At 41.4% G+C, this 16,919-nt stretch overlaps 1 protein-coding gene across 7 annotated transcripts; it reads left to right on the forward strand.

Moving 5' to 3' along the window:
* Positions 1-102: 102 nt before the first annotated feature.
* Positions 103-13,881, forward strand: ZBED11 (zinc finger BED-type containing 11). 7 transcript variants are annotated; one of them, XM_060655400.3, is made up of 5 exons: positions 104-253; positions 8,994-9,918; positions 10,169-11,505; positions 13,412-13,533; positions 13,660-13,881. In XM_060655400.3, the coding sequence occupies exons 3-4, from the start codon at positions 10,231-10,233 to the stop codon at positions 13,490-13,492; spliced, it is 1,356 nt and encodes a 451-aa protein (XP_060511383.3). In that variant the 5' UTR covers positions 104-253; positions 8,994-9,918; positions 10,169-10,230; the 3' UTR covers positions 13,493-13,533; positions 13,660-13,881. The 7 variants fall into 7 exon arrangements, 4 of the variants coding, with proteins under 4 accessions (XP_060511381.3, XP_060511383.3, XP_060511382.3 ...); XR_009616520.3 differs by having other exon boundaries at positions 10,169-13,533; XM_060655399.3 differs by having other exon boundaries at positions 13,412-13,881.
* Positions 13,882-16,919: the final 3,038 nt, after the last annotated feature.

Here is a 16,919-nt window from a genome sequence, read left to right on the forward strand (position 1 = left end):
GCAAGTACCGCGAGACTACCGCGACACTGCCGGGAGGCGAAAATTTCGGCCCTGTCCGCCGTTTTGCGCGTGCGCAAAGGGTCGAGCCAGTGTTGTTTTTTGTTCTTTGTTTTTTTTTCCCGGCTGGAAGTGAGATGTTAGTGAGTGGTGAGATTAGGCCGGAAGTGGTGTTGCGTAGGGAATGGGGGGAGGGGGGACCAGCTGAACCGCCGCTCGTCGGGCGAAGCGGGAGGCTTGTGGCGCTGGTCTGGAGGTGAGAAGAAAGGCAGCCTCTGATAGGGATGGACCAGAGTCTGCTAACGGGAGATATCCCGGGTTTCATTGGGGGAGGCACCTTCTGGTTTCGCACAGGGGACGAATTGAGGCCTCCCGGGGCGAGAGGGACAGCAATCCGGGGTCTGATTGGAGCTATTCTAGGGTCGGTTGGAAGAGGCAAGCTGAAATTCTTAGAAGGCCTAGTTGGGCCCGAGAGGACCGGGGAGAAGTCAGGAATCCGCTGGAAAGAGGATAACATGTGAATATACCTGAAGGTGATACCTGCAAGTTGCTACCCTTAGGATCTAGTGTCCTACCTAATGAGTGCATCGAGGCAATACGGTAAACGAGAGTACAAGAGACAGAAGGTAATTTTAGGTTACGGGTTATGAGACAGATCTGCAGTGTCTTCAGGAGGGAATCAAGCCTTACATATCCTTTACAAATGTAGAATATTTTATACAGACAAAAGTATAAATCATACATTGTGTACTCGCCACCTAACTGCGGAAATAAATTACATAAATTCCTTGATAATATAAATTGAAGTCCTTTGTCTGACCCACGCAGTCTCATTCTGTTCCCTCTTGCCCAAGGTAGCCACTCTCCCAAGCACTTTTATGCTTTAATTTTAACAACATATATAGTAATGTTTTGCATAATTTTAACAATCAGCAGTGTATATATCCTTTTGTAGCTTGCTTGTTAACTTATGTTTTTAAGATTTACCAGTGTAACGTAACTCTGGTTCATTCATTGTAACAGCTGAACAGGTATTCCCTTATATTAATTTTTCAGTATTTATCCTTTTTTTTTTTTTTTTTTTTTTTTTTGCTTTGTATGCCCAGTGCCTGATACATTGTAAGTTCCTAAATATTAGTTAAGTGAATGAATGCTGTAGCATTTGAGGTAAATCATTTAAAGAATGACTAGGATCTCAAATGACTTAAGGATATTCCATACAAACAGAATACTAGTCAGAAGCAGAATCGTGGAAGTGCAGGACAAATTTCAAGAACTTTGGTAGTCTTAGAGCTTAAAATATAGAATTGTACGAAGGATAAGATGAGGCTTAGATTTAGAGAAATTGCCCTGAGGAGAATGCACTAGCTCAGAACCATTAGAGGTTTTGAATTATGAGAAAACTGATCAAAACTTTTTGTGAGTGCCTGGCAATAAAAATAAATGAAAAGCTGTACTTTTATTTTTATTATTACTTTTTTAATGTTTGTTTTTGAGACAGATGCAGACCACAAGTGGGGGTAGGGCAGAGAGAGAGGGAGAAACAGAATCTGAATCAGGCTCCAGGCTGCACAGAGCTGGACACTGGGCTCGAACTTGCAAACTGTGAGATCATGATGTGAGCCGAAGTTGGGCACTTAACCAACTGAGCCACCCAAGTGCCCCCAAAAGCTGTATTTTTAGAGGATAATATTCATAACACCATGGAGATATGTCTAAGATGTAAGAATTAGTGTCAGGGAATTAAAGATCACCTGTTATGCTTACAGCAAGAATGATCATTGCATTAAACATATAAGACAATCATGCATACTTCCTTAAAATCCTGAAACGTTTTCCTAGACCATTCATTCATAGCACCACTTTCCTGAAGAACTGTTTCACACCTTCTGTCAGACTTGTAACATTTTCTACTTCTGTGTTCCATGTAGCTGATACCTTGCTGATACCTTGTGTCCTGTTTCAGTTAAAAAAGGACTTACCCCCCTGGAGGCCTGGCAGGCTGAGTCAGAAGAGCTGGAGACTCTTGATCTCCGAGGTCAGGAGTTTGAGCCCCACATTAGGGGTAGAAATTACTTAATAAAAAAATAAACTTAAGGGGCGCCTGGGTGGCTCAGTCGGTTGGGCGACCGACTTCGGCTCAGGTCATGATCTTGCAGTCCGTGAGTTCGAGCCCCGCATCGGGCTCTGTGCTGACAGCTCAGAGCCTGGAGCCTGTTTCAGATTCTGTGTCTCCCTCTCTCTCTGACCCTCCCCCGTTCATGCTCTCTCTCTCAAAAATAAATAAACATAAAAAAAATTAAAAAAAATATTTAAAAAAAACAAAAAAATAAACTTAAAAAAAAAAAAGGAAAGGGTTTCCCAGGCTTTCGTTACCACTTGTACCAGGTCTATACCCTAATACATTTCCTCTACTATTATTGTAGGTGAATTGTCTGATTTAGGAGAGGGAGTACGCTCTTTAAGAATGCTTTTTGAGGGTGCCTGGGTGGCTCAGTCTGTTGGGCATCAGCCTCTTGATTTTGGCTCAGGTCATGATCTCACTGTGGGTCCAGCCTTGCGTTGGGCTCTGTAATGGCAGTGTGGAGCCTGGTTGGGGTTCTCTCTGCCCTTCCTCACTCCTGTGAGCATGCTCTCTGAAAAATAAATAAACTTAAAAAAAATACTTAAAAAAAAATATTTTTTAATGTTTATTTTTTTGAGAGCGAGCGAGAGACAGAGCTCGAGAGGGGAAGGGCAGAGGGAAACACAGAATCCGAAGCAGGCTCCAGGCTCTGAGCTGTCAGCACAGAGCCCAGTGTGGGGCTCAAACTCACGGACCGTGAGATCATGACCTGAGCCGAAGTCGGACGCTTAACTGACTGAACCACCCAGGCGCCGCCCCCCTCAAAGAAATACTTTTTTAATTCAACAGCCTGAAGTATAGCCAATTATAAACTCCTGAGAGGATTGGGTTGAAATAGGAGTGATAAAAATATTTTAAAAAACGCTTAAATGACAGTTGGTTTTGTCTAAAAGAATAGTAATTCAAACTTATAAGTGAGATACTAGTATTTTACGTGAGTTATTTTTAGGTAGATTTAGGTGCTAAGTTTTATAAACTAAATCTAAACATAGTTTACATGTATCTTTGTATAGGACCCTTCTTTCTGCTACTTAACTTTATAAGCAGTTTATTGTAAAATAGGGTATCTTTGATTATCCTATTTTAAAGAATATGTTTTACTAGCCTTTGTCTTACATATTACCAAATTGTTCAAATATAGTTTGGTAATTTATTTTTCACTGACTGGTAAAAATAGTGTCATTCATTCTCTCGTTTATTTCAAATACATTTACTGAGTACCTACCGTATGACAAACACATTCTAGGAACAGGTAGATAAGATTCATTTGTGCAAAATCAGTAACCTGAAACTACATCACATAACTATGTTAGTGCATCTTGGTATATAAGGAAACTTCCCCTACAACTAGTTGGTCAACTTAATTGAAATTCTATCCTAAAGGATGGCTACGCTATATGCACATCTGATTAAAGAGCATTATTGCTCGGAAATGACAACGGTCAACCTCAATATGTCTATCTTAAGCATCAGTGCACACGTTTATGATCTTTTAAGTTTTGGCCATGAAGGGATCTGTCCCAGCAGAGCCCATTTGGGCTGTAGACTTACACTGATGTACTTGCCCATGTTATGTATGGTATGTATATGTTCTGATGTACAGTGACTCCTAATTACGAATATGTCTCTTCAAATTAAAGTTCCCCAACTTATGGTTAGACCAAAAACAGGTTTGAGCCTAGACCCCAAAACTCCTATGACTTCCCATTAAGAGAAGTTAAACAAAAGGAGGGCAGACAAAAGACTTTGTAGCACATTTAACCCCTTTTTTTCTTTAGCTGTATAAGGTAAATATCTATAAAATACCTGGGGGAACATGGCATATTTTATCCTTAAAATTGTAATGGCTTGTGGAGCATCTGGCTGTCTCAGTTGGGAGAACATGCTATGCTTCATCTTGGGGTTTAAAGTTCAAGCCCCATGTTGGGTGTAGAGATTACTTAAAAATAAAATCTTTAAAAACAACAACAACAACAACAACAAAAACCGCTAGTGATTTGAGATTTCTTGGAGGGAAAGAAGTATTAAAAACAAGAAAGCATCCTTAGTGGAACTTTTAACTGAGAGGAAGAGTCAATAATTGTTCTCTTTCACCTTTTAAGGGCAGCTATGTATCTAAGGCAGATTGCTTTTAAGGCTACTGTGATTTCCCTCCAACTCTTCTTATTCATTAAAAAGAAATCTAGATGCAGTTGAGTTTCCAACAATTTAGTTCTGGTTTAAACATCGATGATATACACCGTGCTCTGACATCCAAGAGAAATAAACTCTCTAGTCCTTACCAACCTATCTTGGAAGACAGGACATAAGAAAAGCTCTGCCTTTTTCAGACCATGGTGAAATATTTGGAACATGCCATCTTTCAAGGAAACCTCTAACCAAGATTAAGTCAAGGCATCTACCAGTCCCCGAATTCTCTCCCAGATGCACATCTTTTTAAGTATAGCCTGGTACTGTATACAGTAGATTTCTAGTTACTTAGGCTACTTAGCCATCATTAAAGCATTTATAATAACTAGTCAAGCTGATATTTCCAAGCCCCTCCTAAGGCAACCAACATGTAAAATTGCCACCACTCTAATAAACCCTGACCTCTGTCCCTATCTGTAGGTCTTCCTGAGGGCACCAACCCTTTATATTACGGTAAACAGAAAACTATGCCAAGAGAGTGCTAGCCTAGAGACAAGGTGATGCATTTTGTGCTGTTGCGTATTACAACTTCATCCTACTCCTACAGCAACCCCCGTTTCCTCAGTGGCCTCTCCTGCCACTTCCCTGGCACCTTCCTGAAGCTGCATTCCAGCATTGCTCCAGGGTGCCTATTAAAGCTTTTTGTAAAGTTTCAGCCCTTAAATTCGAGATTTAACATTTGTCCAATGCTAAACTGACCAAACAGGACAGATTTCTCTTGACCAGCTCTTCACATCCCTGTTTCTCACTGAATTATGCCACATCGTGTGACCCATCTCACAGCCATCTTTACTCCTGCCTGTACCTCCAGATCTGTACCCTTCAGTTCTAACTTGCTTCTGTTTTCTGACATTTCATATCAGAGACCAACAAGGTACCTGAGTAGCATGCTAGGCCGTTATGACTGATGAGATCCTTGAGTAGTCCCTTTGGCATTTGAAGTCGGCCAGTATGAATGAGTTCACATTGGCACCTTTACCAAAAAAAAAAAAAAAGAAGAAGAAGAGGCATCAACAACTACACTTTGTCTATAATGTGTAATCTGTGCCCACAATTATGGTATGCTCCAGCAACAAAAAGATACACAGCCTTTGCTGATATCCTTATTTAAAATGCACCCATATGTACAGTCCAGCAGATTCCTTTGTATTTACCCACAGGAGTTGAAAAGTTATGTTCACACAAATATCTGCAACTGATGTTTATAGCTGCTTTTTTGATAATTGCCAAAATTTGGGGATGCCTAGGTGGCTCAGGCAGGTAAGCGTCCAACTTTGGCTTGGGTCACGATCTCACCATTCATGAGTTCGAATCCTGTGTCAGGCTTCACGCAGGCAGTGTGGAGCCTGCTTGGGATTCTGGCTCTCTCCTCTTTCTCTCTGTCGGCCCCTCCTCCACTTGTACATTCTCTCTCAAAATAAATAAATAAATTAAAAAAAATCGCCAAACCTTGGAAGCAACCAAGAAGTCTTTCAGTAGGTGCATGGATAAATAAACTTTTATATCTAGACAATGGAATATTATTCTGTGGTAAAAAGAAATGAACCATCAAGCCATGAAAAGACATTAAGGAACCTTAAATATGTATTACTAAGTGAAAGAAGCCAATGTAAAAATGCTTCATACTGTAAGTTCCAGTTTATGACATTCTAGAAAAGGTAAAACTGGAGACATTAAAAAAAAAAAAAAAATCAGTGATTACCAGGGATTGGAGGGAGGTAGAGATGAATAGGCAGAACATAGGATTTTTAGAGCAGTGAACATATTCTGATATCATAGCGATGGATACATGTCACACATTTGTCAATTATTGTCAAATTATTGTTAATAGTAAAGTCCATATAGGTATAATTAATGAAGTCTCACAGAAGAATATCACCAAGACTATAGCCTTTTCTTTATAGCCTTTTCTGACATCTTTTTTGCTCAAATTTACCGTTCTCTGTGATGCCTCTTTCCAAGCTGGCTTTATAGTTGAAAGGGTAGGTCCCCACATAAATATAACAGCAATAGGCTGATGAATATTGATGGCATATAGATAATGTATGGCTCATTTTTTTTTAATGTTTATTTTTGAGAGAGACAGAGACAGAATGTGAGTGGGTTAGGGGCAGAGAGAGAGGGAGACACAGAATCCAAAACAGGCTCCAGGCTCTGAGCTGTCAGCACAGAACCCGATGCGGGCTCGAACTCGTGAGCCACGAGATCCTGACCTGAGCCGAAGTCTGACGCTTAACCGACTGAGCCACCCAGGCGCCCCTGTATGGCTCATTTTTGAGAGCTGCTTGATATTCCTTATACCCATACCTTGCTTGTGTCCTAGTATACAAGTCTACTCTTTAACTCAGGTGAGGAATTGGTGGTAGTTAGAAAGGAAAATACTTAGTGTGTCCCCCTAATCAGGGGATTCTAATATTCCTCTCAGGTGAGTGGGGGAAATCTGCTCACCAGGCAAATAATAAGTAATCTTAAGATAATGTGTATTTCAGCTTTAACACTATGACTTCCTGGAAGAACTCAAGGGATGCAGGATTTATACTAAAAAGTAACAGGCCTTATGGGGACAATGGGATTAGGACCAAACTATATGACTGTGTAACTAGAGCAATAACAAAAATGATTCAAAACCTCTTCAGGATTTATCTTAATCAGGCATGATAAGACACACAGACACAGAAATGTCACACAGTAGGAAGTTTTTATACTCCCAGATCCCTAGAGGCAGGACATAGAGCATGCCAAGCCATGCAAGGGGCCACAGGGGGAAACAGGAGGTTTCAGGAGGCAGAGGGAGCAGAAGGGAAACTGCAGAAAAGCCTGTATTGTGGAAAAGCCTGGATATTTTCTAGGACAGAACCAGTGAGGCAGGATGAGCTGGCTAGGCAGGTTTAAAATTGGGTTTTTGATTGATTTCAACAGGCTCTAGGGCATAGGGGCTGTTCCTAGTTGTCAGATACCTGACTGTGAGATGACTGGGGTGGAGGGGAATATTGCCTGAGTTTAAGAGCCTGATTGGGGTGGGGTGGGGTGTGTGTGCAGGTGGGGTGGGCTCTAGAATGGTGAGTTTGCATATGAAAGTTGTGTTAACTGGTTGAGCTGGTTGCTATCTGTTGAGTTGTTTGCCATCTCTAGAGTAGTTTTGGGGGATGCCCAGTCCCTCTCTGATTCGTGAGAACCCGCAAGCCAGAGTGCATCAAGAATACAGATAATAAGAAAATATTAATGCAAATGATTCTAATAACAGTTATTCACGCTGTAAGATGTTGATTTTTTTTTTTTTATTTACTTATTCTGAGAGAGAGCGTGTGAGTGGAGGAGGGCTAGAGAGAGGAAGAGAGAATCCCAAGCAGGTTCCACACTGTCAGCACTGAACCAGATGTGGGGTTCAAACTCACAAACCGTGAGATAATGACCTGATTCGAAAGCAAGAGTTGGACACTTAACCGACTGAGCCACCCAGGTGCCCTTAAGTTGTTGAATTTCTAGTAAACACTACAGTAAGTGTAAGGCTTTACCTCCCTCCCCCAGAAAGGCGGAACAACTTGATGGAACGCTATGTAAGAAAGTGCTGTGTATGATACTAAGACCCAAATAACACCAAGGTCAAAGGGCAGTGCAGTGAGCACAGGTTTCCCCTTTGAAAATAGGGCATTCCTCTGAAATCCCCTGCTTTCAGAAAGTTGGTGTGAGGCCACTTTGCTTTTACCAAAGACCTACGTTAGTATGGTAACGGCTCTTTTCACAAAAGTGAAAATCCTCTTTGGATTTCTTTCAGTTAGCAAAAACAGGTATCAATGTAGGTCTGCCCTAGAAGTGAAATGGCATAACACAACCTTTTAGAAAGTGGGGGATACCTGTGCTTCTACGATGGACATACCCAAACTGAACTGGGAGGAAGTCTAAAGTGGCAGATAAACCATGGGCCTCCATGGCTCGCTGTATTCAGCTTTATTAAGTATACTTTGCAGTTTCTGATGCCAACTTCCAGGTTTTACAGACATCATTTTTTCTTTTTTTATTAAAAAAATTTTTTAGGGGCACCTGGGTGGCTCAGTTGGTTAAGCATCTGACTTCAGCTCAGGTCATGATCTCACAGTCCGTGAGTTCGAGCCCCATGTTGGGCTCTGTGCTGACAGCTCAGAGCTTGCAGCCTGCTTTGGATTCTGTCTCCCTCTCTTTCTGCCCCTCCCCTGCTCATACTCTGTCTCTCTCTGTCTCAAAAATAAATAAAAACATTAAATAAAAATTTTTTTAAATGCTTAATTTACTTTTGAGAGAAAGAGAGACAGAGACAGGCATGAACAGGGGAGGGGCAGAGAGAGAGAGACAGAGACAGAGACAGAGACAGAATCCGAAGCAGGCTCCAGGCTCTGAGCTGTCAACACAGAGCCCGACGCGGGGCTCGAACTCACGGACTGCGAGATCACAACCTGAGCTGAAGTTGGACGCTTCACTGAGCCACCCAGGAACCCCTGATATCATTGTTTCTATTTACCAATCTTGGTTTAGGTCATTTGCCTTACAGAAATAGACCTAAGCTGATGTGACATAGTGATGAGAAGAGCTTTAGGCCTTTTGCTTCAGGACCCGTGATCTTGGATATCCTGAAGGTTGCCATAGCTGGCAATAATAACCTCTGTATTCTAAAGTTTTAATGTCATCTCTCTGCTCTTATTCCCAGGCCAAGGATGCAGTCCAAGGAAGTTCTAAAAATATATCATCAGGTCCAACTTGGTAGTTGACCTAGCCATGGAAAGCCTCATTGGATCCTCACTGGGTCAGACCATAACTGGCATTCTTAAAAACTCTTCCCATCATAAAGTATCAAGAAGGAAAGTGTAGGATATATACCTACCACTTCAAGAAAGCTCCTGTACCAGCCAACAGCCTAACAGATTAGCTAGCTGCTTTGATCATCAAGCAGACGTACTCAAGCTCAGCACAGCACAGGAAAAATCTCTCTATCAACATTTTTTCACATTCTGTGTGTGACCTATTAGCGGGTCATGAAATCAGTTCTGTGAGTCACAGTGAAAGTTTTTTTAAAACAGTAAAATATATCAAGTGTTTTGTGTGATTCCTCTGCCAGAATTGTGCTACCAGGAATACTAAGGTCAATTTCAAGATCTGAAAAGAAAATTAACTAATGGAGGGCATATAATGAACAGAATGTATACTGGCTAAGAAATGGCTTTTCAAGCATTTGTCCACTGGTGTCTTGTTTCGTTTTCATAATAATAAAATTGGTGAGCAGTCTAGTTTATGTTCCCGTGACTTACAACTAGATGTGAAGTCTGAGATGTTCAACTGAGATGCATTTGCAAACTATATTTTTTGGGAAAGATGTTATCTAGGCTATATATATATATGTATACATATATATATACAATTTTTTTAGTGGCATTTAAAACATTTTAATTAGCATTACTTTTAAAATGGATCCTATCGTTTTTAAAAGAAAGAGGAAAAATGAAGTGAAATGTGCAGACACTTGTTCAAGTTCAGCTGCTGCACCTGGAAATGTGAATAGTGACCATGTTGAGAGAAATACTGACTGTAATCTGCAAACTTCAACCTCGTTTGAGCCACATTTCAAAAAGAAAAAGGTAAGTGCAAGACGTTATAATGAAGATTATTTAAAATACGGTTTTATCAAATGTGAAAAACTCTTTGAAAATGACAGACCTCAGTGTGTTATTTGTAATAATATTCTTGCAAATGAGAGCTTAAAACCTTCTAAATTAAAAAGGCACTTAGAAACTCAGCATGCTGAACTTACTGATAAGCCTCTTGAGTATTTTCAAAGAAAGAAAAAGGATGTAAAGTTGTCTACACGATTTCTCGGTTGTCCTACAGCTGTTAGTGAGAAAGCCTTATTATCGTCGTATTTGGTTGCATATCGAGTGGCGAAAGAGAAAATGGCTCACACGGCTGTTGAAAAAATAATTCTTCCAGCGTGTTTGGATATGGTGCGTACAATTTTTGATGACAAATCGGCTGATAAATTAAAAACGATATCTAGTGATGACATAATATCTCTTCGAATGTGCACTATTGCGGAACACTTAGAAACAATGCTTCTTACCCGGTTGCAGACTGGTATAGACTTTGCGATCCAGCTCGATGACAGCACCGATCTGGGGAGCGGCACAACACTCTTAGTTTATGTCAGATACGCGTGGCAAGAAGATTTCATGGAGGATTTTTTGTGTTGTTTAAATATAACCTCACACCTAAGCGGGTTAGATATTTTTACAGAATTAGAAAAGTGCATTGTTGGCCGATATAAATTAAACTGGAAGAACTGCAAAGGGATTACAAGTGACGGAGCAGCAAGCATAACCGGAAGACACAGCAGAGTAATTAAAAAATTGCTAGAAGTTACTAATAATGGCGCCGTGTGGAATCACTGTTTTATACATCGTGAAGCTTTAGCATCCAGAGAAATCCCACAGAATCTCTTGGAAGTGCTGAAAAACGCAGTGAAAGTTGTTAACTTCATTAAAGGCAGTCTACTAAATAACCAGCTTCTTGAAACATTTTGTTCAGAGATTGGAGCTAATCGTACCCACTTACTATACCATACCAAAGTTCGTTGGTTGTCTCATGGCAAAATACTAAGCAGGGTTTACGAACTCAGGAACGAGATCCACCTTTTTCTTACTGAAAAAAAATCTCATTTGGCAAGTATTTTGGAAGATGACATTTGGGTGACGAAATTGGCATATTTAACAGATATTTTTGGCATTCTTAATGAACTGAGTTTAAAACTACAGGGGGAAAATAGCAATATATTCCAACAGGTTGAACGCATCCAGGGATTCCAAAAGACACTATTGTTATGGCAAGCAAGGCTTAAAAGCAGCCGTCCGAGCTACTACATGTTTCCGAGATTTTTGCAACATATCGAAGAGAACGTTATTAGTGAAAACCTTTTGAAAGAAATAAAATTAGAGATATTGGTGCATCTCACTTCTCTGTCTCAAACTTTTAACTATTTCTTTCCAGAAGAGAAGTTTGAAACGTTAAGAGAAAACAGCTGGGTGAAAGATCCCTTTGCTTTTCGAAACCCAGAATCGGTAATTGAGTTAAACTTGGTGCCTGAAGAAGAGAGTGAATTACTGCAGCTCAGTTCCTCATACACATTGAAGACTGACTACAAAGCATTAACATTATCGGCATTTTGGATTAAGGTAAAGGAAGACTTCCCTCTGCTAAGCAGAAAGAGTGTCCCGCTTCTGTTACCATTCACGACAACCAGTTTGTGCGAGCGTGGGTTTTCAGTCCTGACCCAGTTAAAAGCAAAGGAAAGAAACGGGTTGAAAGGTGCAGCAGATATGCGGGTGGCACTGTCCTCCTGTGTTCCCGACTGGAGCGAACTTCTCAGCAGGCAAGCGCACCCGTCACCTTAAGTGAATCTTCCCTGATTTGTGTTCTTGTGTTTCTTATTTTGTGACATTTTTCTATGCTGAATTCAGATGCTAACACAGCATTGTATGTGCTAACTTGGTTTTTATTTTTGGCATATTTAAATATTAATGAAATCATAATGTAATTTCCATTCTTTGACCAAAACTTTAATAAACTTCTGTTAGAGGCCAGGAAGTTTTCTAGAGACATTTGGGATGCAAAATGAAGAAAGCAAAGATCATTCTGTAGTGGAACTTCGTGGAACTGGCAGGGAGAGAGACAGACAGACCATAAATAACCCTTAAAATATTTTAAAGGTAATAAGTGCTATAGAAAGAGCAATAAGAAAGAAGGCTCGGGAACTGTTATATGGGCACCAAATCATGAAGGGCTCTGTAGACCATCAAAGGGCCTCTGGGTTTTTGCCTGAAATGGAGAGCAGTTGAAGGATTATGCAGAGGAAAGATGTGATGTGAATTAGGTTTTAAAAGATTCACTTCATAGGTGCCCAGCTGGCTCAGTCAATAGAGCATGTGCCTCTTTTTTTTTATTTTTTATTTTTTTTAATATTTATTTATTTTTGAGACAATGCGAGAGACAGAGTGCAATCAGCGGAGGGATGGACAGAGGGAGACACAGAATCTGAAGTGGGCTCCAGGCTCTGACCTGTCAGCCCAGAGCCCGACGCGGGGCTCAAACTCCCAAACCGTGAGATCATGACCTGAGCTGAAGTTGGATACTTAACCAACTGAGCCACTCAGACGCCCCTAGAGCATGTGCCTCTTGATCTTGGGGTTGTAAGTTTGTGCCCCACATTGGGTGTAGAGATTACTTAAAAAAATAAAATAAGCTGAAATAAATAGAAGACTCTGGCTGACATTTTGAGAATAAATGGAATTCAACGTTAACTTCCCTAAAGAGGATTTTCCTAACCCACCTTAGTTTTTGTTCCATTATTCCCTTTGTTTCTTTTCTTGGTAGTGTATCATTTGTAATATTTTTATTTATTTGATAACTGATTCTGTCAATCTGCTACCCTGGAATGAGTGCTTCATAGGAGCAGAATTCATGTCCATTTTGTATGATACACAGTAAGTGGGGATGTAATGTACATCTTATTAACAAATAGTGATCTCTAACATCTGTAACTTGAGGTTGTACTCTCAGGAATAATTATTAAATGTGTGGCAAAGTCTCTTTCACATTTTTAAAAATATTTATTTTTGAGGGAAAGAGACAATGTGCGAGCACGGGAGGGACAGAGAGAGGGGGACAGAAGCGTGCTCTACATGGACAGCAGCGAGTCCAATGTGGGGCTTGAACTCCCCAACCTTGAGATCATGACCTGAGCTGAAGTCAGATGCTTAACTGACTGAATCACCCAGGTGCCCCCCACCCCATTTTTTTTTTTTTTTAACATTTTAAAATCTGATTTGGTCAGATAATCTCTATAAGCATTCAAAAATGGCATTGATTGATATGGCTTCCTCACATTGTTGCTGATAATTAAGCAACTTAAATTGCTTAATATGTGTTCCTCAAATTAATTTCAACTTCTGCCTTTATATAGTCACTGATTCCAGTGGGTGGTGTTTCTCTTGGCAAGGGCTCTCTCTAAAATTGTAAAGGTGAGCAATTCCTTTCCATCAGCTACCATGCTTAGGATTCTTGTAATATTTGTGTTTTCAGATTTTGTCTTCTATTGAAGGTGATTTTTTTACTTGCCTTTTTGGTACTCGAAATAAAGTGTTGGAATACAGTTCCCCATGAATATCTCACATGTCTGCTCAGTGTGGATTCTCTGAATGAAGGTATTTGCATCCACATTAAGAATGTTTGTAAAGGGAGACAGTTGAGGATCATGAAGCTAGAGACATACCAGGGAAGTAAAGATAAAGCCTTCTTTCCCTCCCTTGAGTTGTTTGCTTGCATTCCAGAGTAATGGATAATCTCCCTGGAGACGAGGATGGGAAGATATACCAGCAACCCCACAAAACCCTAGAGTCTAATATCATGCAACCCACTGCATGATGGAGAGGTGACATCTGATCCTTACCATGTCACGCTGTGGGAGTTGGGGTATGGGGAGCTAACAAACAAAACTGATGTGTCTGCTTCTTTTTTTTTGGCTGTGAGTAATAAATTGTTTCTGACTCAAACATCGTGTGTCTTTTTGTCGGTATATGACACTCTGCCGAATCCCTTTGTGCAAGGCACACATTCAAGGTTTCGGGGATTAGGATCTGGACATCTGTTGGGTGGTGAAGGGGGGACTCAGCCTATCACAGTCCACTCTTACCAAAGACTCAGACGCATCTTGCATGAGAAAGATACTCACCCATCTTGAATGTGACCAGAAGTCTCAGCCCATTACATCAACTCAAGTCCAAAACCTTGTCTAAGTCTCACTGGCTCAAAGGCTCAAGTCTTCCACCTAAATCACCTAGATTAGGTGTGGGTACAGTATCTGGGTATAATCTATCCTGAGGCAAAATCTTGCATCTGTGACCTGTGAAATTAGAAACCAGTTCTGTGCTTCAAAATACCCAGACTGTTCTAGGGTAATAGTCACAACCCATTCCCATTCAAAAAGGGAGAAAAACATTAAATTCTGGTTCCTTTTTGTAACAGTTCCCTCCTTTTTATCTCTTTTACATTTTACTAAAAGCCACAAAAAAACCCAGGACATACCTCCAATACTTCGCTTGGAAATCTCACATAAAATCCAAGTTCGTTGCTCTCAAGTCCTGTTTTCTATATAATTATAGGACATAATCCATCCTAAACTTCCCCTTTCTATCATTCTATAACAGAACCCCAAAAAACCCAAAAACTGTTGGTGAGGTGCTTCTGAGCCCTCACAGCAGTGCTTTTAACATCCAATTATGCTACAGTTTGTTTACAATGACTTAGGTATTCTTTTTTTTCTTTTTCTTTTTTAAGTAGGCTTCACGTCCAGCAGGGAGCCCAACATGGGGCTTGAACTCATGACTCTGAGATCAAGACCTGAACTGAGATTCAGAGTAGGATGCTTGGGGCACCTGGGTGGCTCAGTCGGTTGAGCATCCGACTTCAGCGCAGGTCATGATCTCAGGGTCCGTGGGTGTGAGCCCCGTGCGTGAGGCTCTGTGCTGGCAGCTCAGAGCCTGGAGCCTGCTTCGGATTCTGTGTCTCCCTCTCTCTCTCTGCCCCTCCCCCACTCACACTCTGTCTCTCTATCAAAAAATGAATAAACGTTAAAAAAAAATTAAAAAAAAAGAGTAGGATGCTTAACCTACTGAGCCACCAAGGCACCCCAATGATACAGGTATTCTTTAAGACCATATAGGTTTGGGGTGCCTGGATGGCTCCTTTGATTTCAGCTCAGGTCATGATCTCATGTGGGGCTACACGCTGACAGCATGGAGCCTGTTTGGGATCCTCTCTCCTTCTCTCTGCCTGTCCCCCAGTCACTCTCTCTCTCTCTTTCAAAATAAATAAATAAACTTAAAAAAAAAGGATGATATAGGTTTTTTCTACCATGCTCTTCACTCCTGAGACCTCAGAGACCTGAGTCTTTGACACCCATATTTCTACTAACAATCTGTTTTAAGGCAATGTAGATTTCTTCTACTGTGTTCCCCCAAATGGTTTCAGCCTCCGTGAAGTTGCAAACCACTTCCATATTTTGAGTATTTGTTCCAGCAGACTTGCCAAAATTTGAAGCCAGAAAAATCTCATTGTTTCGATGACTAGCTGTCTCATCTGTTCTCCAACTTCACCTCTGCTTTGGGGCACCTCCTTGCAGATTCTGGCCAAGATTAGCCAAGAGTAACTGTCCCTGGTGACATCCCAAGCTCAGTCTCGGAACTGAAGAAAACAGGGAAACAGAAAAGGGATACTTCCAGATCCTGCTCTAACAAGCTACCATAAACCTAGTGGCTTAAAACAACATGTATCTGTTTAGAAATGAGGTCAGAAGTCCAACGACAGTCTCCCAGGACTAAAGTCAAGATGTCAGCAAGGCTTGTTCCTTCTGGAGGCTCTAGGGAAGAATCAATCTCTCCTTTTTTTTTTTTTTTTTTAATTTTTTAATGTTTATTTTTGAGAGACAGCGACACAGACAGTGTGAGTGGGGGAAGGGCAGAGAGAGAGGGCGACACAATCTGAAGCAGGCTCCAGACTCCAAGCTGTCTGCACAGAGCCCAGTGCGGGGCTCAAACCCACAAACCGTGAGATCATGACCTGAGCCCAAGTCGGACGCTCAACTGATTGAGCCAATCAGGTGCCCCCCCATTTCTTTTTTAATATTTACTTTTGCAAGAGAGAGAGTGAGAGGAAAAGGGGCAAAGAGAGAGAGAGAGAGAGAGGAGGACAGAGGATCCAAAGCAGGCTCTGTGCTGACAGCAGACAGCCAGATGTGGGGCTTGAACTCACGAACCGCGAGATCATGACCTGAGCCAAAGTTGGACGCTTAACTGACTGAGCCACCCAGGCGCCCCAGGAAGAATCTTTCTATACATTTTCAAGCTTCAAGAGTCTGCCTACATACCCTGTCTCATGGCCCCATCCTGCAGCATAGCACCCCCAAGTATCTCTCTGCTTCCATCATTACATTGCCTTCTCTGTGTCTCTGATCCACCTGCCTCCCTTTTATAAGGGAGACAGAGCGGGGACTGGACTCAGGCCCCCTCAACCCTAACCCAAAACCCAGCATTCCTTGATAGCTGGAACTCTAGGCCTCTTGAGTAGCATTATCTTGCAGGAATGCAAATGAAGCATGCTTACCTAAAGGAGGGACTTCATCATGTACACTGGCAGAGAGCTAACCAAACCAGCCTTCGCCAAGGTGGACCCCAGTGCTGACCTTTCACCGACTTTCTCCCTCATTATAATACTAAAAATCCTGCGGGGGCGGGGGAGGGAGGGAGGGTGGAGATTGAACATGCTAATGAGACATGCCCCAAGTGCTTGCCCCACTTCCTATATCTCTTCCCACCCATTCATGCTTAGGTCACTCCTTTCCCTCCTCAGTCTCTTTAAAAACATTCCCTGGCCTTTGTTCCTGTTGGACCCCCATCAATTTCTATTTCTTGGGGAACCCAAGGACTGGAGCTGGTGATATAAGGACCCTTTAAAAGACATTGGACCATCCAGACAATCCATTATAATCTTTCCATCTCAAGATCCTTAACTTAATCATTTTTGCAAAGTCCCT

The sequence above is a fragment of the Panthera onca genome, chromosome B1 (genome assembly GCF_046562875.1).
Source record: "Panthera onca isolate mPanOnc1 chromosome B1, mPanOnc1 haplotype 2, whole genome shotgun sequence".
NCBI classification, from domain to species: domain Eukaryota; kingdom Metazoa; phylum Chordata; class Mammalia; order Carnivora; family Felidae; genus Panthera; species Panthera onca.

Bases quoted from the DNA above. Each gene is read 5' to 3' on its own strand.
- ZBED11 (XM_060655398.3), top strand. From the start codon at position 10,231: ATGGCTCACACGGCTGTTGAAAAAATAATTCTTCCAGCGTGTTTGGAT.